General features: G+C 37.7%; 1 protein-coding gene and 1 pseudogene across 8 annotated transcripts in view; both read right to left on the minus strand.

The window, feature by feature from the left end:
* Positions 1-13,589, minus strand: part of DMTF1 (cyclin D binding myb like transcription factor 1) — a 45,259-nt gene extending 31,670 nt beyond the window's left edge. For 3 of the 7 annotated variants that reach the window (XM_081079250.1, XM_081079246.1, XM_081079251.1), the window contains exons 1-3: positions 13,434-13,555; positions 2,267-2,389; positions 1,005-1,121 (exon numbers count right to left, since the gene is read on the minus strand). In XM_081079250.1, the coding sequence (XP_080935376.1) occupies positions 1,005-1,113 (109 nt within the window). In that variant the 5' untranslated portion in view covers positions 1,114-1,121; positions 2,267-2,389; positions 13,434-13,555. Of the gene's footprint in view, positions 1-1,004; positions 1,122-2,266; positions 2,390-11,485; positions 11,625-13,433 lie in introns of all 7 variants that reach the window. The other 4 variants (XM_081079249.1, XM_081079247.1, XM_081079252.1 and 1 more) reach the window with 3 other exon arrangements.
* Positions 13,590-17,162: 3,573 nt separating this feature from the next.
* On the minus strand, positions 17,163-18,678 carry LOC308510173 (PC4 and SFRS1-interacting protein-like; annotated as a pseudogene). Its single transcript has one exon. The product of its transcript is annotated as a PC4 and SFRS1-interacting protein-like (transcript).
* Between the last annotated feature and the right edge of the window lie 6,692 nt (positions 18,679-25,370).

Consider the following 25,370-nt stretch of genomic DNA (forward strand, 5'->3'; position numbering starts at 1 on the left):
ATTTTAAAATACCTTACGCTGTTGAGTACCATGACTAACGCCATCCACAGTTTGAAAAATGAATCAGAGGTGGGAGACCAGTTAAAGGTTATTAGAGCTACCTAGGTGAGAAACTTCACTAAGGATGGGGGACTTGAGACAGAGAGGAAGGAATAGATTCAAGAAACATAATTCTATCAACAAGTATTCATGATGAGATGCATGTGGGAGATGAGAGGAGGATTTATTCCTACTCATCTTTATGATCTGGGATACTAGATACTAGTAACAAAATTGAGGAAGGAAAGGAGAACCAGGTCTGGGAATTTTGTGAATTTAGTTTGTGACATGTGAACTTTAAGATGCCTATGAGAAACAGAGAATTCAGAAGAAACATGGATGTTGAAATCATTTTTACAGGTAGGTGGTAGTTAAAACCACAAGTTTAAATGAAATAACCCAGGGATTATGTATGGAGTGAAAAGAGAGGACAGACCCAAAGATGAACAAAAAGAACCTAAAGCAAAATAAATAATAAATTATAAATAAGGAATAGGTAGAGAAATAATGAAAATCACAAGCTTCAAGGCTGTTGAATCTTAATTCACTACACATGATCATATTAAATCTTATTCAGATAGTCACATAAAATTCTCTAACACAGGTTCTAGCAAAAAAAGGTCATCCATTCGTATTGACATAACTATCTCTACATTTCCTATCATACATATACTCTGGTATCAAACGGTATCAAAGAGGAAGTGTATTATAGTTAGTCCATCATCATCTTTGGAGGCTCAACAGATTCTGCTTATAAAATAGACACTCGTAAAGGTTAAAATTTATGATAAATTAAAAAATATACCAAAGTATATTTAAAAAGTACAAAAATAAAAATACAAATTAAGATTAATTCATGATCCAAAAAGACAACCTCCTTTTCGACTGTCCTAGCCTCAACTGTCTATCTGGATGACCGAGATTAAAGGTGACATGATTCACAACTATGTCAGCATGTTCCCTACCATTCTGAGGGCAATGAAGAATGAGGTTCCCGTCTGTGTCCCGAGTCAAAGTCACAGAGTTCACAGTTTCTACTGTTACTGTGTCAGAATCCTCTTCAACTGTGCTCATACTCAAATCTGTATAAGAACAGATTTCATATAAGGATTTAAAAAATTATTTCCAAAATGAACATAAAATAACCCCCTATTTCCCACCACCTCCCTCTGCAAAACCCCCACAATTTGTATCTTCCTACAGTGTTCTTTAAGTGAAACGGCAATGACAGTTCAGATTTCAAACATTGTTTTTCAAAAGTTTATACCCATTTTTAGAATTAGATGTAATAATCGGCAACAATCTGACTGCTCTGATTACTGAAAAACTTACAGCATTCACCTTTTAAAATTGTTTTAACCACATGCAATGGAAGAGAATCTGTTCTAAGTTGTGTGTCATGTCAGCAAAACTCTCACCATTTTTTAGTTATTTTTTTTATTAGCAGCTTTGTGATATATTTATATAGATGTTTAACTTCTGATTGTTTAGTAAAACTTTCATCAAAACTTTTATCTAAATCTGAGAATTACTTCCCCAAAAGACTTTTTATAAGTATTTAAGCTCTATTATTATGACGAACAGGAACACTAAATAATTCTTCTCAAAGTATTTTTCATGATATTAAACAAGTGCACACACCCATCATTGACGAAATTGCTTTTCCAATAGATATAAAGCTAGGCCTTCTTTTGAAATAGATAACTACTTTTGTTTAAAGTGTCTTTACCTATTTTACACAGAATACAGTATTCATAGGCTGATGGGGAAATGTACTGAATTATAATCAGTGGCCTGGTCGAAGACGTCAGGCTTACCTTATAATATTCTATGAAGGTCTTGCCTCAATACTCAGTTTTGGTCTTGCCCACATAATTTTTACCAACTACATAATATAGAGGACATAAGCCTTGATGTGTATTAAACTCATAACAATATTTATTTGGCTCCTACACCCAAGATATTATTAGTCTGTTCATGTATTTACCTTTCACACAAATGCATTTTCCCTAAGCAGAAAAACTTAAGATGATTTAACATTTACTTGGTGAAGATCCAGTGATTCTTTAAAGTTTTACTATACAAATTACTGTTTTAAAAGGACACCATTTATTTTACAATAGTAAAGATGCCATTCCCAAATTAAAGATAAATGGAAATCATGATCTAGTTATGATTAAAATTTGCAAATCATAAGGTGAGGTCCTTGGAACAAAGGCAGGCTTACCTAGCAAACAGATGGATCTGCTACAGCCCTTCCCACAGAGTCAAGTCGCCTTCCCTTAGCCACCAGCATCACTTTCATGTTATCCAGATTGTTTCTCCCCCATGTTCCTATGACTGCAACACTCTGAAAAAGTAACAGCTTTAAACAATAAGGCTTTTAAGAACAAACAATTGTGTGCGAGCAGTATGCTTTTGACACTCTAGCCTCAAATGTCTGTGATGTGTCAACTAGAAGAATGACAAAACCGGAATTCTTTTCAAGTAAATCTTTAGGAAATCAGCGTCTAAAAGTATTTCCCAGTGAAGGGCAGAAATAAGATCCTATAATCACTAAGTCAGTGCGTAAGCAATTTCTCAACACAGTGGTCCCTCATCAGGCCGTCAAACATTCTTAGGAAAAAAAAAGGTTGAACTATGCTAGTGGTTCTATGAACTGTACTAGGTAGATGAAACATGACCCAGGGTGTACATCAACCAATACAGTACCATAAATATTACCAGTATTTTTTCTTTATAATAATTAACATCTCTCTTTATGTAATACCATATTTCACCTTAAAGCATTAAAAATTATGTAATATCTGTGAACAACGCTGCCTACGGATCTGTGGAAAAAAGAAATCATAAACAATCAGGCCAGAAAAGGAAGCTTTTGAATGCAACGTGAAACTTACAAAACTTGAAAAGACTGATTTGGAAAGGTTTCTTTCAACAGGCTTATCTTCATCCCAAGGGGTCAACAACAATAACAACAAAACAAACAACACAGTAGGGTTTGAGATTCAAGGGGAGTATTTCAGCAAAAACTAAGGATTAAAACTCCCGTTTGTAGTATTCTAATTAGAACTCCTCTCCAAGATGGTCATATTTGAGAACTGCTTTACATGAGCCTGCAGTGAAAAAGGTACAGATCCTGCTAGGGAAACTTTCAGTCAGCTATTGAATTTCATGTTGTTCTCATTTCTGAATCCATCAAATTTTTTTTAAAAAGCTGGTTTGTAAGTATTACCTACAGTAAAAGATAGAGAAATGAAATGCTAACCACCACCACCAAGTTAAAGGCACACATAAACTTTCCAAAACCAGAGTTCATTCGCTTTGGCGTGCGTGTGACTACAATGTAGAAGGAATTTTACATCCTGCTTTTTAGAGTTCATTCATATTGAAAAGTGTGAGGAAACCAAGTTAGGTATTAACTGAAGTTTTCTGTATCACTTAAAATTAAAATTATACTGCATAAAAATGTGACATTATTTAACAATTACTCTATCACTGGATATTTATGTTGTTCTCAATTTTCCATTCCTTAAAATATATTCAAACAAACATTTCTATGCTTAAATAACATTAATGAATTAAATGTTCTTAAATAACATTAGTGAAAATTATTAGATCAAAGAATACGACAAAATGAACTCAAGTCATATTGCAATCTAAATTTATATTGAGGTGTAAACTCTACTCCTGATAACACTGCCAGTATTTTTATTTAAAAAGAAACCACAAAGCAAAAAACAGCATAACTGCTCATTTGGTAGGTGCAAAATGGTTACTGGATTAGTATTTAATGTTATCTCAGGACCCAACTTAATCTAAAATTTTGGGTAAAATAAAGGTGGAGTAGAGAAGACCTGATGAGATAATAGTACAAGGAAAAAGGAGTTTGAGTTTGAAATAGTTAAAGTACAGGTTTCCTCTACTATCTGAAAATAGAGGGTTCCTATGAAATTTTTTGTAAGGCGAAATGGTGTAAAGTGAAGAAACAATTACCTCTAATTTACATGAAAAAATTTCTGAATGTTCTCAGACCCAAAAAGTAACTTACCAAATCATGCCAAACACAGGCATATCTTATTTTGTTGTGCTTTGCAAATACTGCATTTTTAAAAACAAAACAAAACACGAATTGAAGGTTTGTGGTGACTGCTGAACAACTCAATCAGCACCATTTTTCCAACAGTATTTGCTCACTTCATATCTCTGTGTCACATTTTGGTAATTCTTGCCATATTTCAAACCTTTTCATTAGTGTTATATTTGTTATGGTGCTCTGTGATCAGCGATCGATGGTACTACTGTAATTATTTTGGGGTGCCACGAACTGCCTCATGAGATGGGGAATTCACTGATGTGTGTTCTGACTGCTCCACCAACTGGCTGTTCCCCATCTCTCTCCCTCTCCTCAGGGCTTCCCTATTCCAAGACACAATATTGAAATTGATAACCCTACAATGGCCTCTAAGTGGTTAAAAGAAAGGAAGAGTGGCATGTCTCTCACTTTAAATCAAAAGCTGGAAATGATTAAGGTGCGTAAGGAAAGCATGTTTCCGAAAGCCAAGACAGGCTGAAACCTAGGCCTCTTGTGCCAAAGTCAGCCAAGCTGGGAATGAAAAAGAAAAATTCTGGAAGGAAATTAAGAGTGCTACTCCAGTGAGCACACAAATGGTAAGAAAGCGAAAACAGCCTTATTGTTGATATGGAGAGTTTTAGCGGTCTGGATAGAAGATCAAACCAGCCACATTCCCTTAGGCCAACGCCTAATCCAGAGCAAGGCCCTAACTCTCCTTATGTCTGTGAAGGCTGAGAGAGGTGAAGAGGCTGCAGAAAAAAAGTGTGAAGCTAGGAGAGGTTGGTTCATGAGATGTAAGGAAAGAAGCCGTCTCCATAACATAAAAGTGTAAGGTGAAGCAGCAAGTGCTGACGCAGAAGCTGCAGCAAGTTACCCAGAAGGTCCAGCTAAGATCTTTAATGAAGGAGGAGTCACTAAACAACCGATTTTCAATGTACAAGAAATAGCCTTAGTTGGAAAGAAGATGCCCTCTAGGGCTGTCATAGCTAGAGAAGTCAATGCCTGGCTTCAAAGCGTCAAAGGACAGGCTGACTCTCATTAGAGGTTAATGCAGCTGCTGACTTTAAGTTGAAGCCAGTGCTCACTCACCATTCTGAAAATACCAGGGCCCTTAGGAATTCTGCTCAATGTACTCTGCGTGCTACAAATCGAACAAAGCCTCGGTGACAGCACATCCGTTTACAACATGGTGTATGAAATATCTTAAGCCCACTGTTGAGAGTTACTGCTCAGCAAGATTCCTTTCAAATTACTGCTGCTCTTTGACAATTCACCTGGTCACCCAAGAACTCTGATGGAGATGTACGAGATTAATGTTGTTTTCATTAATAACACAATATCCATTCTGCAGCTCATGGAGCAAATTTTGACTTTCAAACCTTATTAAGAAACACCAGGGTGCCCCCCAAAATTTTATACACATGACTTGTACTCATCTTTTGCTATCGGTATTACAATTTTAATAGTTTTTTCTTTTCTTAAAATGTGTATATACTTTTTTGGCAGCCTCTGTATTTTGTAAGGCTATAGCCGTCATAGTGATTCTTCCTCTGATGGGTCTGGGCAAAGTCAACTGAAAACCTTCTGGAAAGGACTCACCGTTCTAGATGCCATTAAGAACACTCGGGATTCATGGGAGGAGGTCAAAGTATCAACATTAACAGGAGTTTGGAAGTTGATTTTCTCATGAATGACTTTTAGGGCTTCAAGACTTCAGTGGAGAAATAAACCGCAGATGTGGGGGAAATGGCAAGAGAACTAGAATTAAAAGTGCAGCCTGAAGATGTGACTGAATAGCTGCAATCTGATGAAAACATTTGAATGGATGAAGAGTTGCTTCATACTAATGAGTACAGAAAGTGGTTTTCTGAGATGCAACCTACTCCTGGTGAAGAAGCTGTGAAGACTGCTGAAATGACAACAAAGTATTTAGAATATTCATAAACTTCGTTGATAAAGTAGAGGCAGGGTTTCAGAGGACTGTCTCCAATTTTGAAAGAAGTTCTGCTGTGGGTAAAATGCTATGAAACGGCATCTCATGCACAGAGAAATTGTTCATGAAAGGAAAAGTCAATCAATGTGGCAAACCTCATTATCTTATTTTAAGAAATTGACACAGCTACCCCAAGTCTCAGCAACCTGATCAGTCAGCAGCCATCAACATCGAGGAAAGACTCTCAACCAGCAAAAAGATTATTATGACTCGCTGAAAGTTCAGATGATGGTTAGCACTTTTTAGCAATAAAGTATTTATAATGGTTTGTACACATTTTTTTAGATATGATGCTATCGAACACTTACTAGACTACAGTACAGTGCAAACATAACTTTTTTATGTACTGGGAAGACTGAAAAAATCTGAGTGACTTGTTTTACTGCAGTGATCTGGAGCTGAACCTGCAGTACCTCCAAAGTATGCCTGTATGTTTAATAGGTCCAGTTTTACGCAAAGTGTAACACCCTTCCGAGCTCCTAGGCTTTTCCAACACCTTAGGATACATCTTGCTAATGGACGCACAAAATAAATCGAGATAATGCACAGACGCTCAGTTTGAAGGTATGGTAGCTTGATGCTGAGATGCCACTTTAATTGCCTCAAAAGCAAGATGAAGATACACCCCTACAAGTATGTGACAGCAAGCCAGTGAAAGGATTAAGAGCAAAGCTCCCCCCAAGGTGGGATCTAATTTGGCCTCTTGGAGAGAGGGAAAAAAAAGGAGCTGGTATGGCAGAACCTTTTGAGTTACAAGGTGACCAGCTGAATTTAAGGCTGGAGATAAAGACAGGGGCAAACCACACAAGGCCTTATAAATTGTTCGAGGGTTTTAAGTTTGAAAATATAATTTAGTTTTAAAAGATCACCCAGATTGTAGTATGGAGAATGGATGAGTTAAGAAGACAATCGGTTGTCCAAGAGATGACTGTCACTTGGAATAGGTGGCAGAAATAAGGAGGCTGGACATAAGATATAATTTGGAGACAGTGTTGACAGGATTTGCTGACTGAAGAGGTGATGGAGATTAAGAGAAGGGGAGCTATCGCAAGATGATTCCTAGGCTTTTGGCTTCTTAACTGAGTGAGTTTTGGAGCAGTAAGAATATATTTTATTAAGTATTTTTATTACTACTAGTATTAATAATTAAAGATATAAGGCGTCCAAATGAAAATGTCAAGTTGATAGTTGGAAGCTGGGATTCAACAGGCAAGAATTAGACCTATAAACCTGAGTTAATGGCATATAGTTGTTTTTCAAGATCACCCAGAGAGGTTGAGAAAACATTCCAGTTATGGAGCACTCTAACAGTTGAAGTCAAGCGATACATAAACAAGCCAAGGAGACTGAAAAGGACCAGCTAGCAGTACAGGATGAAAACTAAGATGTGTTAACTAAGAGGCACAAGAGTATTTTTCAAGGAGCATCAAGTTGTCAACTGTGTTAAGTACTGCTGAGAGGGTAAGGTGATAAAGAAAGTGACTATCTGATCTGGCAATATAAAGAACATGGGTGACCTTAATGTAAGTAGTTTCAAGGGAGTAGTGGGGTCAGAAGCCCTACTGAAATACAGAGAATTAGAAGTAGGGAAGACAATACAAACAGGTCTTTTATGAGGTTTAGTTCTCAAGGTAAGTAGAGTTGAGAGCACACTGGCTAACGTTAGGGTCAAGACAGATGTTATTCAGAAGAGCGTATCTGTATGGATACGACTATCAGTGACTGAGAAACATTGGTGAATAAATCAACTTATGATAGTAATGTACAAAGTTGAGCATTTTAGTGCCTTGTATTCTAATTCATTATACATGAAACTATACTTCAGGACAGATTCCCCACTTGGTTTATCATGGAAATGTCAAAATATCTCCAAATCTACCATCAATTTTTTAGCTCTCTTTGGGGCAACTAAGTACACACTGTCAGCCCACTTACATCTTCCCTTTTTTTCTGTAATGAGTTAGTTATACTACAGGTACTATTTTTACATTAACTAGAAATAAAGGAAAAAAAAATTTAATAGCCATTTAATCAGTGAACTGGCACTTTAGCATGTTTCCATCATTTGGTGGATATCTTAAGCAGCAACAATACCCTCATAAAATCAAGGAAAGAATACCTGAAATGTGATACAAAACATTCATAATGGAGTATTTATACATACTCACATTTAAATGAGAAATATAATTGTTTTCATTTATAGCTCCCAATGAACAAGATACTATTTAATGTAGAACAAAAAGAACAACTCTTGGATCTGTTATTTTACACAGAATTGAAAGAAATGAGTCCTTCATCCTACTCCATTCTAGTACTGATGTAAAGCTTTTACTCAATGGATTATTTCAGACAGGTATCTCCATCAATTGAGTCTACATAACTGTTCTGCTTTTCCAGGCAATTAAGTGCCAAATATCTTCTAAAACCTAGGGGAAAAAAAAAAAATCAAGAACTGACATTTCTCCCTAGTTTTGAGACTAATTTTGCAGATAAATTTGTATCAATTCCCAAACACAGTACAAGAGGGTAAGGGTATAGATTCTATTGGTGGAAATCATGAGAAGCACAGGAATTTTTGCTGACCCTAGATGTTTGGAGTTGTGATTCTATATTGACAGATGGAATCAGACTACATGGTGTGAAAAACATTCGGTAATACACTTTTTAAGGGGAAATCAAGCAAGCTACAGAACATACGGCACCAGAATTTTATTAAGGATTGAGAACCATCAGATAAGAGGCAAAGTATTTGGCATAGTTCAAGCAATAAGGCAGCAAGACCACATTTAGTTTTCTGATGTCTTTTTTTCCTGACCCAGTATATAAGAAATTACTCATATTCCTCAGAAACTTTTTTGTGATCTCCCAAGTCTTTCATCATTGTATTAACACACCCACTTTTGGTTGTTTTTACAATATCATACTGTCACATCTTTTATAACATTTTTTGCACTTATTTTATCAGGAGCATTTTCCACTACTACTACTTATTCTTCCACAGCATTTTTAATGAATACATGTACCAAACCATTAACCCACTACTGAACATTTTTGAAGTCTTGCTATTAGAAAGACTCCATTCTGACCACCACACTTATCATTCCATATAACTAACGCCTTAGGAAATGCTTGTAAGGGTTATTTGTTTAGTAATGTATAATAAAGAATCTGAAAGGTGTGTTTTAAGATATTTTTATTTTAAAAGAATGAAACTCTTTGCTGAATAAGAAAGTCTTAGTGACAAAGAACAGGTAAAAATTCCTACATCCTGAACATGGGTTACACAGAGGAATGTCAGAAAACAGACAAAACCACAGAATAAAATCTTGAATATTGATTTTATTCAAGGTAGGAATAAGGGGACACATCACATTTGAGGTTGAATGCTTTAGACTATGGTTCCAGGCCACCAAGGGATTTGCTCTTCTGTATACTCTATGGAAGTGTGAGAAGCAGAGCTAAAAATGAACATAAGCATATTGAATCAAAGTACCTAATTAATGCTCATTTTGGCTTGGTTTTAAGACAGTAAAAGATGACTGTATACCATAAAAAGTCAGTAATGATGTTAAAGGAGTTTATTATAATAGACTTTAATTGCTTAAGATGTTGACTTTAATTATCAACTATTGAAAACAACGTCATTATTAAAGAAAATTACTTGGTAGTATGGTTCATTTCAAGGTGCATTTTATGTATGGTTTGGCAATAAAATCTTATTGTTTATTAAAACCGAGAATGTTATTTTTCACCCAGTGCATGATTTAAGAGCTTATAATGTGTACTAGGCTACATTTTAAGATTTCATGAATTCAAAATTGAGCACTACGCAAAGCAGCATCAGAAGATCTTTAAAGGGAACACATCAAATTATCAATATAGTCCTCTGATTTACACTGAAGTTGATTTTTAACAAGCATTTTCTCAACAGACACTAAAATACTCATAGGTAGTACATAAACCTAATGACCATTTCTTTTGCTATATAAAACCTGATGGTAAATAAAGACAACCTGGTGCTTGGAAGAATGGCTGGACAGCACAACAGTGTACATAACCAAAAATAACAGGGAAAAAAGGGATAAGGTTTCCAACAAATAAACAGAAACAAATCGTTCACAAAGCGTTCTCCAGTGTACTTTTTCTTGACAACTTCTTTCCGGCATTCAGTCACAGAATACAATATCTATTCACAAACTTGAAAAAGGAGACTTGACAAACAGGTTCTTTAATTTAAATTTATCGCTTACCTTTATGGAATCAAAGCAAAATCAAAACCTAATCATGATTTCTATTACAAGAATTCTCTTCACAAAAGGAAAAAACAAAACATGAAAGAAAGGGAGAAATTATATAAAAGCAAACAAATGCCACACAAATATAAAATACAGGTAGTTATTAAATGTAACACACTTAGCAATAGGTTCAATCACTTTCTCAGGTCATTTCATATCATTTGGGGATAGAAAAAGCTTTGGAGCTGCAATTGCAAAGCATTTAGAAGTATACTAATTACTAGGGAATTCCTTTACATGGGAAAATGATGTGCTAAAAATGATGGTGGTAAGAGAAAACTGAATATTAACAGAAAACTTCATTTTGAGAAGGCAGACTCACATGTCCATGTTAAGTGGACAGGCTCTGTATATATTTAAAAAGTGGAACTCTTCTTAAACTTTACTGCTGTTCTAAAGTTTTGATGTCTTTGCAACAGATACTTTCAAAACACTTCCAAACCCCCTCAATATTTGAACATAAATGTGCCAGGCTGTGAATCTCACTTGTTTCACATTATCTTATTCATCCTCACAAGTGTTAACAGAAGCCAATGCACTTAAAGCAGCACGACAAAAGTAATTATTTACAACAAGAAGTTATTTTCAGGACATACAAATTTACTACAACATTAATAAAAACTAGGGTCTGTAGATGTTGGAGAGATAAATGAAGTGAGCAGAAAGATAAGCATTATATGAGGATGACAGGGACTAGTTCTGCTGTGTTTGTTTTCAGTACTATTAAATTTAACTAACGTTACAAATATACTTATCTCTCCTGCTGCCTTGGAGTGAAACGAGATAATCTTTCTCCATCTTAAAAATAAAAAACTGTATAAAAAAAGAACTTAAAAAAAAAAAAAAAGACTAAAGAGGACACCCACCTTATTTTAATATAATTCTCTACCATAACCATATCCCAGCCATGCTTTCCGTTCAAAGCTTGAATCCTAACTCCAAAACCTTTTTTTGATTGCTTCCCCTCAAAATACTTCTAAAACCTGAACACCCAGAGAAAAATGTATGTATAGCATATATTTATTCATACAACTGCTCAAAGTATGGACTTAAAGTTCTAAGTATGCAATGCCCAGTACTTACTGATTAACTGTTGATGAAGACAGGGCAATAGCATTTTGGCTCCACCATCTAGCTCAACTGCAATCAATTAAAGAGATTCACGCAGAATATGCAGGTCTAGGTCAGTCCCAAAAATCATATTTTGGGGTGAGCCTATCAACTAAAATAGTAAAAAAAATAATTAGCTTGTTTGGTGGCAAATAAAAGCACTTCGTATATGGGAGTTAAAATGAGATAATCACAAAACATGAAATGTACTTTTCCCCATAACTGTAACAAGTGATGTTTTTTTCAGAAAGGATCAAGCTGTTTTTTTGTCCCTTGTGAATAAAGGAAAATAAAGTTTATTCTCACATCAGCTGGTTTTTTGTTTAAAACTCAGACAGCCTGACAATTTTTGTAATGTTAAGAAATGTAATTTTAATTTTTTCTCTAAATCTTAACTAAATTTCTAAACCTAATGTAGTAAATAAAATCTTGCCACTATCACGCCATCATAGTAAAAAGGTGTGTGTTTGGTGTATTGTCACCAGTCTTTAAACATTAACGTGGTGGCAGATTACTAAAAAAAAAAAAAAAATTAAAATACAGTGACACTCAAAAAGTTATTTGAAACACAAATTTAAAACCAGCTCCAAGGATCTCAAGCAGTGGAACAATATGAAAACCCTTAACTGACAAAGAAAAATAGACTCTGTTTGTAAAACTTTCAACCCAGTGGACCAATACTTGACTTGAACTGGAGCTTGAAAGCTATAAATGGTTGTCTTTCAAGAATTAAAAATGAGGGTATGCTTAGCAGAAGATAAAAGACTTCCAAACGGCATCAGTCTAAGCCTCCAACACTGATCGGACGGCAATCCTACAGAACAAGCACCTGTCGGATCCCCGACCTCCACCCGCCGCCTCGCCTCCTGTCAGAAAGCAGGTAGGCCGGGACTCAAGTCAGGAGAAAAACCACACCTTGACTTTCCAAATTCAATCAGGGAAAGGGACAGGAGTCCTGACATACATTCCAGAGAATTCTCACCCTCTCCTTGTCTACACCAAATATTTTTATTATGAAAACACATGCTGTATCATTCAGCCGCACACTACAACGGCACCTGGCCGCCTCTCGCCAACGTACGTCCAAGATTGGGTTAAAAACACTCTACGGCCCTGAAGAGGCACTCCCAAGTATTTCTGAAAGGGCGAAGAGACTTTAAAACTTAAAACTTCCTCAGAACTTGGCAAATTCTGCCACTCGCTATGTGCCGACGCATTATTGTGTCCTCTGCTCGGTTAGGACCGTCTCTCCTTTTAAAGAGACTCCGGCTGACAGTTCGGCCAGCAACCCGGAGCCCCTCTGCCTGGCACATCAAGAGGGGACCGCGAGGGAACCCAAAAGGATGGTGGAAGAATCTAAGACACAGACAAGATTACAAAAGAAAAAAAAAAAAATCAAGGGGGATGGGGCGACACTCGCCCCATCTCTCAGTTCCACCAAAGTCCACCTCCCTTCATTGAACATAATAAAACCGAAAAGGTGCCAAAAAAAATGAAAAAGAAACATCACGAGAAGGCAAGCAAGGTCTCCTTATTCTCCGCATTATCGGGTCCAATTCTTTACCGAAGCTCCGGCCCACCCCACCCCCAGGGGTCCCGGCGCCATTTAGCTCCTCGGAAGCCGCCGCCATTTTCCGCTCCCGTCGAATCACTGCTGTGCCTCGGCGGCCGCTCGCCACCCTACTCTGCAGCCTGAGCCACCGCCACAGGCCCGGCCCCGAGAGAGAGGCCCGGGCCTGAGCGTGCGGGGTCGGCAGCTTCAGCGTCACCAAGGCCCAGCTCCGACCCCGCCCGCGGTGCCCGGGGGCCGGCAGCTTGCGCGGGCCGGCGACAGCAGGCGGGCAGCAAGGGGGCCGGTCAGGCTCCTCTGGGCGGAGCGGCCCTGGCGGCGGTTGGGACCTGAAGGTTCCATCGCACTTACTTCCTGTTTTGGGTCCGGGCACTTTGGAAGAACCAGGATGGAGGCTCCAAAAAATACCAGGATGGAGGAAGCAGCCACGGGCAAGAGTGGCTGCAGCTGGAGTGAGCGAGCGCAACCAGCCACCGGAAATGGAGCTACGGCCGCGCCCCGCCCCCCAGCCCCCGCACGCTCCCCCTCCCATTCTCCTTTCCCTAGGGGCGGCCCTGCGCGCCAACTGCTGGCGTCACTTCCGGCTGAGTTGGAGTGCGAGGAAAGAGCCTGGGTTGTTGAAGCAGCAGCCCGGGTCTGTGTGATGTAGGTTAGTGGTCCGACTCTTCTCCTCCTATGAAATCTCGGTACGGACTATCCCGCTGCTGATGTATAAAGGAGGCCCCTTTGGGGGGCCCAGTTGTGGTCCGTCTGGCCTTGAGGAAAGTTGGGCTCCACGGTCGGGGCCGAGTTTGCTAATGATCCGGGGCTCGGAACGAGGGAGCTGCGGGTGGAACGGCTTGAAAGCCGGGAATTGTGCGTCTGGCCCTCCCCACTTGGTCTGCTTTGCCGTAGGCGCTGGAAGGGAAGCGTTAACCTATTTGGGCGAGTGAGGCAATTCTTGGTGAAATGTATCCTGTCTTTGCGTAGTAAGATGCTCCTCTGTGGCGCACAGTCCATCTTAAAGCACTGCCTTTCTAGCTAGCTGCTTTCCTATCTGGGGAGATTTTTAAAGAAGACCCACACCTGGCCCCGCCCCCAGGCCAATCTTTAAGAGCTTCGTGAGACCCTGGCAGAGATTTTGGGTTTGGTTTTAGAGCAAGGCTGTGGAAATCGAAAGGTGGAATGGTCTGAACCCTATGACAGCTCTTATGATTCTGACCTTTTGCTTGTTTATAAAACTAGATTTTTTGTACTCTGCTTCTTTAGCTGCTGGGGTTACAGGAGTTTAGAAGTTAGACTTAACTGATATTATTACATCCGACAACTATGTGTAGACGCACACTACATTTTTCACAGAAATAGAACTTAAAATTTGTATGGAACCGCACAATAGCCCAAATAGCTAAAACAATGTTGAGAAAAATGAACAAAGTTGGAGGCATCATGCTTCCTGAGGTCAAACTATATTCCAAAGCTATCGTAATTAAAACAGTATAGAGTTGGCATAAAAGCAGACACAGATCAGTGAGATAGAACAGAGAGCCCAGAAATAAACCCATACATATATAGTCAACCAATTTATTATAAAGAGGCCAAGAATATACAATGGGGAAAGGACAGTCTCTTTTTTTAAATAGCAAAGAAGTAATTTATTAGTAGAGATGGATAGAAAGATTCTTAAAACAAGTTTACATGTTGACACAGCCTAACTAGAATAAAGCTGTCCATTTTTTTTTTTATTAAGACTTTATTGGGGAACAGTGTGTACTTCCAGGACTTTTTTCCAAGACAAGTTGTTGTCCTTTCAATCTTAGTTGTGGAGGGTGCCATTCAGCTTCAAGTTGTTTTTTCAGTCTTAGTTGTGGAGGGCGCAGCTCAGCTCCAGTCCAGTTGCCATTGCTAGTTGCAGGGGGTGCTGCCCACCATCCCTTGCGGGGAAGAATCGAACTGGTAACCTTGTGGTTGAGAGGAGGAGTGCTCCAACCAACTGAGCCATCCAGGAGGCAGCTCAGCTCAAGGTGCCCGCTCTATCTTAGTTGCAGGGGGCGGAGCCCACCATCCCTTGTGGGACTCGAGGAATTGAACTGGCAACCGGTTGCCAGCCCACTGGCCCATGTGGGATTCAAACCGGCAGCCTTTGGAGTTAGGAGCGTGGAGCTCTAACTGCCTGAGCCACTGGGCCGGCCCACCAAATTTTAATTGTGTAAAGAAACAAACAGATACAATAGCAAAAGGTCCCTAAGTTCCATTGTAAGACCTCTCAAAAGTAAAATGCCAATTATTGAAATAATTCAAACATTTCATCTATAGATGAAAACAATTTCCCGAGAGGTCACAACATATAATGCATGTCACGCACAAACACTCAAGTATTAAAAGCCTTTTCCCCATATTTATAGTTTCAAAACACGAAGTTTTTTTTCAGCTTCTAAAAACCACCAAATGACCTAATAAAATTATCTAGGAAATGCTGTTACCCTTAAATTTTGTGTGTTAACCTCGATTCACCCTAATTTAGTCAATACACATGAATATACAGACTATGGAAAAGTACTCCTTTATTTTGTCTACTGCCTCAGAGCACTGTTCCCACTTTCTGCAATCCTGTCACGTGTATGGTACCGAAATAAACATTCCCTTCTGATACAGCCATGTGTGGGGACAGAGCAAGGAGCGCAGTTTCCAGGCTCTCACCCTCACGTGGAAAGGTGCTCACTCGGGTAGTAAATGGCCATCAACTGTGATTTGATGGCCATCAGCTGTGGCTAGTTGGCCGTCAGCTGTAACCAGTGAGCCATTGGCCACTAATTAACTTTTGTGGCTACACTAGCAGAAAAATGGGGGCTAGCGAGAAGATGGTGGCTGAGCTAGCAAGAGTGGATTGCAGTTGGCACGGCAGACTGCAGCTAGCAAGTGAGGTTGGTTGGTTGGCAGACAGAGACATGGACAGCAGGTTGCAGATCGTGTGGCTCCTGCTTCCTGTGTCTCCAACCCAGCCGCCAGCGAGACTATAGTGGTATGACTCTCCTATCTGTGACTCCGTGGGTGTTCCTTTTTGGCCTCACCATGTCCTGCGTTCTTATGTGGGGAGCGGGACCAAAGACCCTGCATGACACCCTGCATGACACCCTGTATGACACCTTGTTTTCAAGTAGGTTAGTTTCCTTATATAGTATTTACTTTTATTTAATGCATATGCATTGTGGATTTTTTTCCAATTAAAAAAGTACTACTTAGAGACTTCCTTAATAAGTGTGAATTTTTTTAAAAATTCAGAACTATCTCAAGAATAAACTTTTATCATTTAGTTTTCAGTTTCAGCTACTAGTGCCTATAAACGATCTTAGATGGCTGAACCTTAAAGACAGATCATTCCTATATACACCCATTCTGTTTTCTGCAGGGAAGTCATGTGACTTCACTGAATTCCCAGCCACAAAATTAAATTACCTTCAAAAGTTAACATGAGTTTTGTACCTTGGAGAATTGTCAGTTTGATGTCAGTTGGATATCTAGTAGTCATGCAAAAAGGCATACAGACCGCATTGTTACAAAGCATTAGTATAATATTAGTAGACTGGGAGATTAGATAGGAGGCAGTGAATATTTGTATAGAAGTAACATTTTATCTACCATAAAAATGAGTAACTTCTACAAAACCCACTAACAGTGGAAAGACAGTCTGATTAATCCAAGATGTGTTAAAACTATGCATAAAACCCATGGTATTTGGGAAAAGAGGGAAGCTTTATACAAGTATCAGTTTTGAAGATGTAATTTTTTTCTACTATCAATTACACATTAACATCACACACAAATTGAAAATATGTTACAACCAATGTCTGAAAAAGTAGTTCAACATTTCCTAAATGTATTTTACCTCACATTTACTGTATAATGTAACTGTTAATACTGCACAAGTACAATTAAGCAATGTTTAATTACTTTTAAACAAAGATAAACGGATTTTCTCCCTTAAAACAAGTCTTAAGCATCAAAACCTATGCTTGTAAAAATTTAGCTTTCAACAGTCTAAATATTTCAAACGAAAACCATTACAAACTTCTCAAATATTCTTTATATTCTAGGTATGTCAACCTAGTTATCGAGTGTAGAGTCCTTCAGAGATATTTCAGTCTCTTTTCACTGGATGGCTTTTTCTTACTGCTGGCCTCGTCTTGGCCTTCTTCACAGCCATCTCCCTTATGTTGTGGTTGATTACTTTCTTGAGCATCAGATCCTCCATTTAGAGTCTTTGAACCTGTCTGTTCCTCTTCTAGCTTTTTGTTTGGCCCTTTCTTCCCGTGATCTTGGGATTTATTTGCTTCCTCGTGCTGTATTTGTTCAGCAAGAGATTCATTCAGCATTTATGTGATAAGAGAATCTCCTTCACCAAAGAAAAACATGTTCTTGTTATACAACATTGTAGACTTTTCCACGATAATCTCACTTTGAATCCCCGTATATTTTTCAGTGTTGTAATCAGCACTGTGTGTTTCTGAGCTTGTTGCATTGTGACCTGAAGTGAAGCAAGTTCATCCAAGGTTTCAGTAGATCTGTTCACATCAACGTGATCAATTTTGAGTGAATTTTTTATTTCAGCATGTGTCTTTGAAGTTGAGAATCCATTGATGTTTCTCACTTCTCCACTTTCTTAACTTCTGGCTTCTCTCTTCATCTCTGTTCTGCAGCTCAGTGTCTATTTGTTCCTCTTGCTTGCATTTTCTATTTGTTGCTTCTTTCTTATGTTGGCCTTCCAGCATATTCCTTCTATGAGCATTCTGAAAATTTCTTCGACGTTTTCCTCTTCTTTCTGCCTTCTCTACCATCTCCTTCCTCTTCAGAATCAGAGCTTGATGTAACCCTTGTTTTAGCTGGATTTTTTTCCTTTTTGACTCAACTTCTTTCTTCCCCTCTTTTTTTGTCTTCCTTCTGGTCTTTTTCATCCTTTGTAAGCTGCTTTTTGGGTTGTTTTCCCTTTTACACCTTTTCCTTTTGTTTTCTTCAGTTACTATGTCATTCTTGGAAGGACCGACTAGGACTACCTCTTAGTTTTGGAATCTTGACTTCTGTAGCTGTAAGTTGTCCTCTTTTAGGATTCACTTTTAGATGAACAGATGCTGTTGTCACTACTCCTGCCTTCTCAGTTTCTACTTGCTTTTCTGCCTTTCTCTCTCTTCTGGCAGCTTTTGGAGTAGTTATGTCATTGCTGTAGTCACATCCTCATTGCTGCCTTTTTCTTCATGGTCAGTATCTCCCTTTGAAACACTAGTTTCTTTTTCTTCAACTTCAACATCAAACGATGCATTTGATTATTTAGTTGATGCCTGTTGGCTTGAAAATTTCACTTTCATATTGTTAATATCTCACATAAACTTTTATTAAAGCCTTTTTGTTTATTTGGTTTCCCGTAATTTGCCTTATTTTCTGAGTAAGGAAATACATCTTTTGGGCCTAAAAAAGCAGTCTCATGAGTTCCAAAAACGAAAATGGGTAGTTTGTTGGTGGGTGGTTTTATAGCTCTAACTGGAACTCCATCTACTCAAGCTGGCCAATCAGGATAACCTTTCATCTTGGCGAAGATAAGCTCTCCAGGTTTGAAATCGTGAGTCATGTTTTGTGAGGGCCGATGCTGGGGTCTGAAGCCCAGGAAAGATGTGTGGCAGTATTGATGGTAGTGGGATGTGGGAGGACAGGCTGGAGCCAAAGCTCCTAAGACAGCCAGCAGGAGCGAGGGATGCCTTGGGCCATCCTGACTTGTCTGTCCTGGCCCAGGTACTAAGGCTGCAGTGGCAGGCCAGCAGACACTGCCCACGTCTTTATAAACTACCTGCCCCACCAGCTGCTACAGAGGCGTCTCAATGAAGACGCATCGGAAAGATGCCAAATCGCAATCACCACATCCATCTAAGGACAGTCTCTTCAATAAATGGTGTTGGGAAAACTGGACAGCCACATGAAAAAGAAGGAAACTGGACCACTGTCTTACATCACACACCAAAATTAACTCAAAATTGATTAAAGACTTTAACGTAAGACTTGAAACCATAAAACTTCAGGAAGACAACATAGGCAGTAAGCTCTTTTACATAGTTCTTGGTAATAATTTTTTGAATCTGACACCAAAAGCAAAAGCAATAGAAGCAAAATTAGCAAGTGAGACTAAGTCAATCTAAAAAGCTTCTGCATAGCAAAGGAAACCATTAACTAAATGAAAAAGTAACCTGAATGGGAGAAAATATTTGCAAATCATATCTGATAAGGCTCTGATATCCGAAATATATAAAGAATATACAACTCAAAACAGAAAAAAAAGCCAAACAATCCCGTTAAAAAATGGACAGAAGATCTGAACAGGCATTTTTCCATAAAAGACATACAGATGGCCAACAGGCACATAAAAAATGCTCAACTTCATTAATCATCAGGGAAATGCAAATCAAAACCACAATGAGGTGATATTGATATTATCTCAAACTTGTTACAATGTCTGTTATCAAAATGACAAGAAATAACAAGTGTTGGCAAGGATGTGGAGAAAAGGGAACACTTATGCACTGTTGGTGGGAATGTAAATTGGTACAGCCACTGTTGAAATAGTATGGAGATTATGGCGGTTCCTTTGAAAATTAAAAATAGAACTATATGACCTAAGAATTCTACTTTCTGAGTATGTGACAAATACAAAACCACTAACTCCAAAGATACATTAGCCCCCAAGTTCAGTGCAGCATTATTTACAATAGCCAAGATGTGGAAATAATCTAAATGTTCATCAATGGATGAATGAATAAAGAAAATGTGGTATATATGTAGAATGGAATATTATTTAGCCAGAAAAAACAAATCTTGCCATTTGCTACAACATGGATGGACTTAGAGGATATACTTAGTGAAATAAATCAGACAGAGTCATACTGTACAAACTCTTATATGTGAAATCAAAAACAAAAAGCTCATATAGAACAGATTGGTGTTTGCGAGGGTGAACCATTTTTTTCTCTTAATAAAAAAGAAAAAATAAATTTATAATAATATCTACATATTTTTAATTTGCATAATCAGTTTAAGATTATCCATAACATAATTTGAATCCTAGAGCAACTTTCTACAGTTACATTCTAGATTATTCCTACCTCCCTACTTATTGAATGTGTACCTAGGGAATGCATTAGATTTTTAATATATCCTAGGGTTTACTTAATTAGGAATTAAATATTTTGTAGAAAAATCATGAGAAATAATTCTATCCCAAATAGAAATTTTTATGAAAGTATTTACAGCACAGTCATGGTATTTGATGCTTTTGTGAGTTATAATTAACTCGGGCTCCAGATTTTTTATAGCAATTTCATGAACTTCATCAGTGATAGAATATAGATGCAATTACTTTTCTTTTACTAAAGGATGATATATTAATATAAAAGTGTTTCAAATACTGAGAGGCAGGTTCTGTTGTCTCATGTCCTGAATGGTATGATTCAGAAAAAAAGGTGTTTGCAAGTGTTTTTGTTCAAAGCAAATTGCTGAGTGGTCCATTGTCTTCCTACACAGTCTCTATGTCCTATTAATACAGCTGATGGGTATATACTGGAAGGCCTTCCAAAACTTCTGGAGAGCTGATGGGGATTCTTATGAATTGATGGGGGATTCCAATGCTAGTAGAGGAATGAACAAACTGTCCCTAGTTAGGGCCACATAATCAGGCTCTTCCAGGTCCTGTTCTGTCTGATATTCTTCCTCTAGGCTTTTCTCTGGAGCTTACAGCACTCCATTTTATAACCCTTTTCCTGTTCTCCATTTTGTGTCAGTGTCTCATCTCCATACTTTCAATTTCTCAACCTGGTCACCACCTCTCCATACCCTATTTCTTTCTCTTGCAGCAGATCTTTACTGAGTCTATTAAGGGAACATTAGCAAAAGTTGGTTCCTATTCGATTTAAGAGAGTGGAGAACTAAGACTTCAGATAATCCCAGCAAATGAGGATAAAAGTTTTCATATGTCCTTGAAAATTTTGTGTTGCAAAATAAAACAGTTAAGTTACATTACTAAAATTGGGAGTATGTCTAAACCCAGATTCAAAGACCTAGCATAGGGAGAGGGATAGTATATTAGTAAAGCAACAAATAATTGCCAATTTTCGTAGGTTCTATGAAGGATACAAACTGGGTGCTCTGAAAGTGAACTTAGGGTGTTCAGAGCAGAGCTTTCTGAAAAGACATTGAGCACAGACTGGAAAAGTGAGAAGAAATCGCCACCATAAGAGGTGAGGGGTGGGACAACATTTGTTCATCTACTGTGGGAGGGTACTTGTGGAAAGCAACTGGCCTATATATATGTAACATGGTAAGGGCACAGAGTTTGTAAGTAGGCTCAGTCTCTCACAGATGTTGAGTTTAAGTCCACTCCTCTAAGGCTAGAGATTAGCACATGTCAGAGATGCTGGTCTATCTGCCACTCTGCCTTGTCTTATAGCTTCAGCATATGGCACAGTACCTTATCTTAGCAGATACTTGAATGGTTGTTGAGATCAAAGATAATTGAGTATCTTAAACCAGAAGATCAGGAAGCTAGCCATTTCTATTTTTTGGCAGTAGTTACTGACTACAGGAAAGTTTAGTTGTTTTTCAGATAGAGTTCCCTCCTCGGACAACTCTGGAATAAAACAAACAAATGTTACCTTTTATTACTACTCTAGTGGGAGAAGGTTATTTTCACAGATGTCCAAGGTTCGGTGTTACTCTAAACTTCGTTGCCCAAATCTGTTCATCTAGAGGCAGAATTTTGAGGATAGAAACATTACGTTTCTCACCAGCAGATGTCCCTATTGTTTAGCAAGATTTTTTTTTCTTCTTCATTTTCTTTCCAAAGTAATAGTAGCTTCAACAGCAGATGGGAAATCTGTGGCCTGAATTAGTGATACACTATGGTCGACCAATGACAGCTTCAACAATAGTAAAACCAAAGGGATTATGCTTTGAAATCCAAACATGAAAGGTCCTCCAGCATTTAAAGGCTCGGCACTGATTAGTCCTCTTTTATGCAATGTACATCCAATTCCCTTACTAAAAATATGCAGTGACAAAGAAACAGGGAACCTGTGTAACCTTTACATCTTTCAGGAGTTAGCACATTTCTGGTACTCATTCATTCTTTTCATCCAGCAGACCTTCCCGAGCACATACTTTGTGCTGAATACTATTCTAGGCATAGGGAATGTGGTCAGATCAAGAGAAACAAGATCCCTGCCCTCAAGGCATATATATATTCTAGTGGAGGAGCTTACATTAAAGTAGTGTTTTTCAATGTATCTTTGTACAAAACTCTTGGTTAAAGTACCAGTTTACTAAATTATTGCCCATAAAACTTGCTCATGGTTAACAACTTAATGACAGATTAAGATAAAATATGAATCAAATCACTTGGTATCATCAGATTAATTTGCAAATATTAGGAAAGATAGACAATGTTAATTGGTCTTGCATTTTGAACAATATCTGACAAATAGTGCTCAATAATGTCAGATATTATTATTTGTCTTTACCCATCATAAGAACAAAGAATGGAAGGCAGGAAAAGGTACCTCAACATAATAAAGGCCATATACACCAAACCCTCAGCCAATATCATACTCAATGGTGGAAAACTGAAAGCTTTTCCTCTAAGATCAGGAACAAGACAAGTGTACCCCTCTCACCACTATTATTCAACATAGTATTGGAAGTACTAGCCAGAACAATCAGGCAAGAGAAAGAAATAAAAGGCATCCATATTGGGAATGAAGAAGTCAAATTGTCACTTTTTGCAGACTACTATGATTCTTTATACAGAAAAACCTAAGAAACTCCACCAAAAAGCTATTAGAAACAATAAATATACAGTAAAGTCATAGGATACAAAATAAATGGACAAAAACCCATTGTGTTCCTATATACTAACAATGAAGTTTGAGGAAAAAAAATGAAAAAATCAATTCTTTTTGCAATTGCAACAAGAAAAATAAAATACCTAGGAATAAACTTAACAAAGAATGTGAAGGACCTATACTCTGAAAACTACAAGATTACAATTAAAAAGAAATTGAAGAAGACACAAAGAAATGGAAAGGAATTCCATATTCATGGATTGGAAGAATCAACACAGTTAAAATGGCCATATTACCGAAAGCAATATACAGATTGAATGCAATCCCCATCAAAATCCCAATGGCATTTTTTTAAAAGAAATGGACCAAAAAAAAAAAAATCAGATTTGTATAGAATTACAAAAGACCCTGAATAGCCAAAGCAATCCTGAGAAAAAAGAACAAGGCTGGAGGTACCTCACTCCCTGACTTCCCATTATACTACAAAACCACAAAATCAAAACAGCATGGTATTGGCAAAAAAAGAGACATACAGACTAATGGAATAGAATTGAGAACCCCAAAAGAAACCCACATATGTATGGGCAAAACAATTTTTGACAAAGTAGCCCAAAACATAAAATGAAGACAAGAATGCCCCTTCAACAAATGGTGCTGGGAAAATTGAAATGCCGCATGCAAAAAAGTGAAACTAGACTGCTATCTGTCACCATACACAAAATTAACTCAAAATGTATAAAAGGCCTAAATATAAGACCTGAAACAATAAACACACAGGAGAAAGCATAGGTACTAAGCTTATGGACCTTGGGTTTAGAGAGGATTTTCTGAATTTGACCTCAAAGGCAAGGGAAGCAAAAACAAAAATAAATGAATGGGACTATATCGAACTAAAAAACTTCTGCACAGCAAAAGAAACCAACAACCAAACAAAGAGGCAACCAACCAAATGGGAGAAGATATTTGCAAACAACACCCCTGATAAAGGGCTAATATTCAAAATATATAAAGAACTCACACAACTCAACAACAACAACAAAACAATCCAATAAAAAACAGGCAGAGGACCTGAACAGACACATCTCTCAAGAAGACATACAAACGGCTAATGGATATATGAGAAAGTGTTCAACTTCACTAGCTATTAGGGAAATGCAAATCGAAACCAAAATAAGATACTTCCTCACACCTGTTAGAATGGCTGTTATTAACAAGACAAATAATAACTGTTGGAGAGGTTGTGGAGAAAAAGGAACCCTCATACACTGCTGGTGAGAATGTAAATTGGTACAGCCACTACGGAAAAAAGTATGGAGGTTTGTCAGAAAGTTAAGAATAGAATTACCATATGACCTAGCAATCCCTCTTTTGGGTATCTACCCAGAAAAATCTGAAAATATTTAGTCATGAAGATATATGTATCCCTATGTTCATTGCAGCATTCTTTGCGATGGCCAAGACATGGAAACAACTGAAGAGTCCTTAAGCAGATGATTGGATAAAGAAGATGTGATACACACTGTGTTTCTCCAAAAATAAGACCTAACTGGAAAATAAGCCCTATCATGATTTTTCAGGATGACATCCCCTGAACATAAGCCCTAATGCGTCTTTTGGAGCAAAAATTAATATAAGACCTGGTCTTATTTTTGGGGAAACACGGTATATACAATGGACTATAAGCCATAAGAAAAGATGAAATACTGCCATTTGCAACAATACAGGTGGATCTTGAGATTATTATGCTAAACGAAATAAGTCAGAAGAAGTTGAAAACCATATAATTTCAGTCATCTGGGATATAAAATGGAAAGCAACAAATGAGCAAGACAAACAAAGGAACAAAAAGTCATAGTTTAGTGGTTACCAGAAGGACAGGGAGGAGGAAGAGAAGCAGAAAAGAGTAAATATGGTAACAGAAGGAGATTTGACTTGGGGTGGGGAACACACAATGCAATATATATATATGATGTATTATAGAATTGTATATAATTTTATTAACCAATATCACCACAATGAATTTAATTAAGAAAAGTAGGAAAAGAGAATTTCATTATTTGACTGTTGAGTACGATTTGCTAGGGCAACAATTCTGTTTCAATGAAGAGGATTGGGATATAAAAATTTTCTTTACCATGTTAAGATTCATATTGAAATAACAATAGCTAACAGGTGGTCTATTTCTAGATTTTTTTTAAAAACTTATTTTAAACTAATTTTCAAAATGGCAGTCTGTTGCTGATATGTATGGAAAGGAATTAAGTTCCATTGTCTTAAGTTTTTTGTTTCTCTGTAACTCTTTCTTGTAAACTTTTTCTTGTTTTCATGTTTCTGGGCAAAGTGTACTCTTAATATACATGCAACAGATGCATACCATGTTTCCTCGAAAATAAGACCTAGCCGGACAATCAGCTCTAATGCATCTTTTGGAGCAAAAATT

The sequence above is a fragment of the Rhinolophus hipposideros genome (assembly GCF_964194185.1).
Source record: "Rhinolophus hipposideros genome assembly, chromosome: 18".
NCBI lineage: Eukaryota > Metazoa > Chordata > Mammalia > Chiroptera > Rhinolophidae > Rhinolophus > Rhinolophus hipposideros.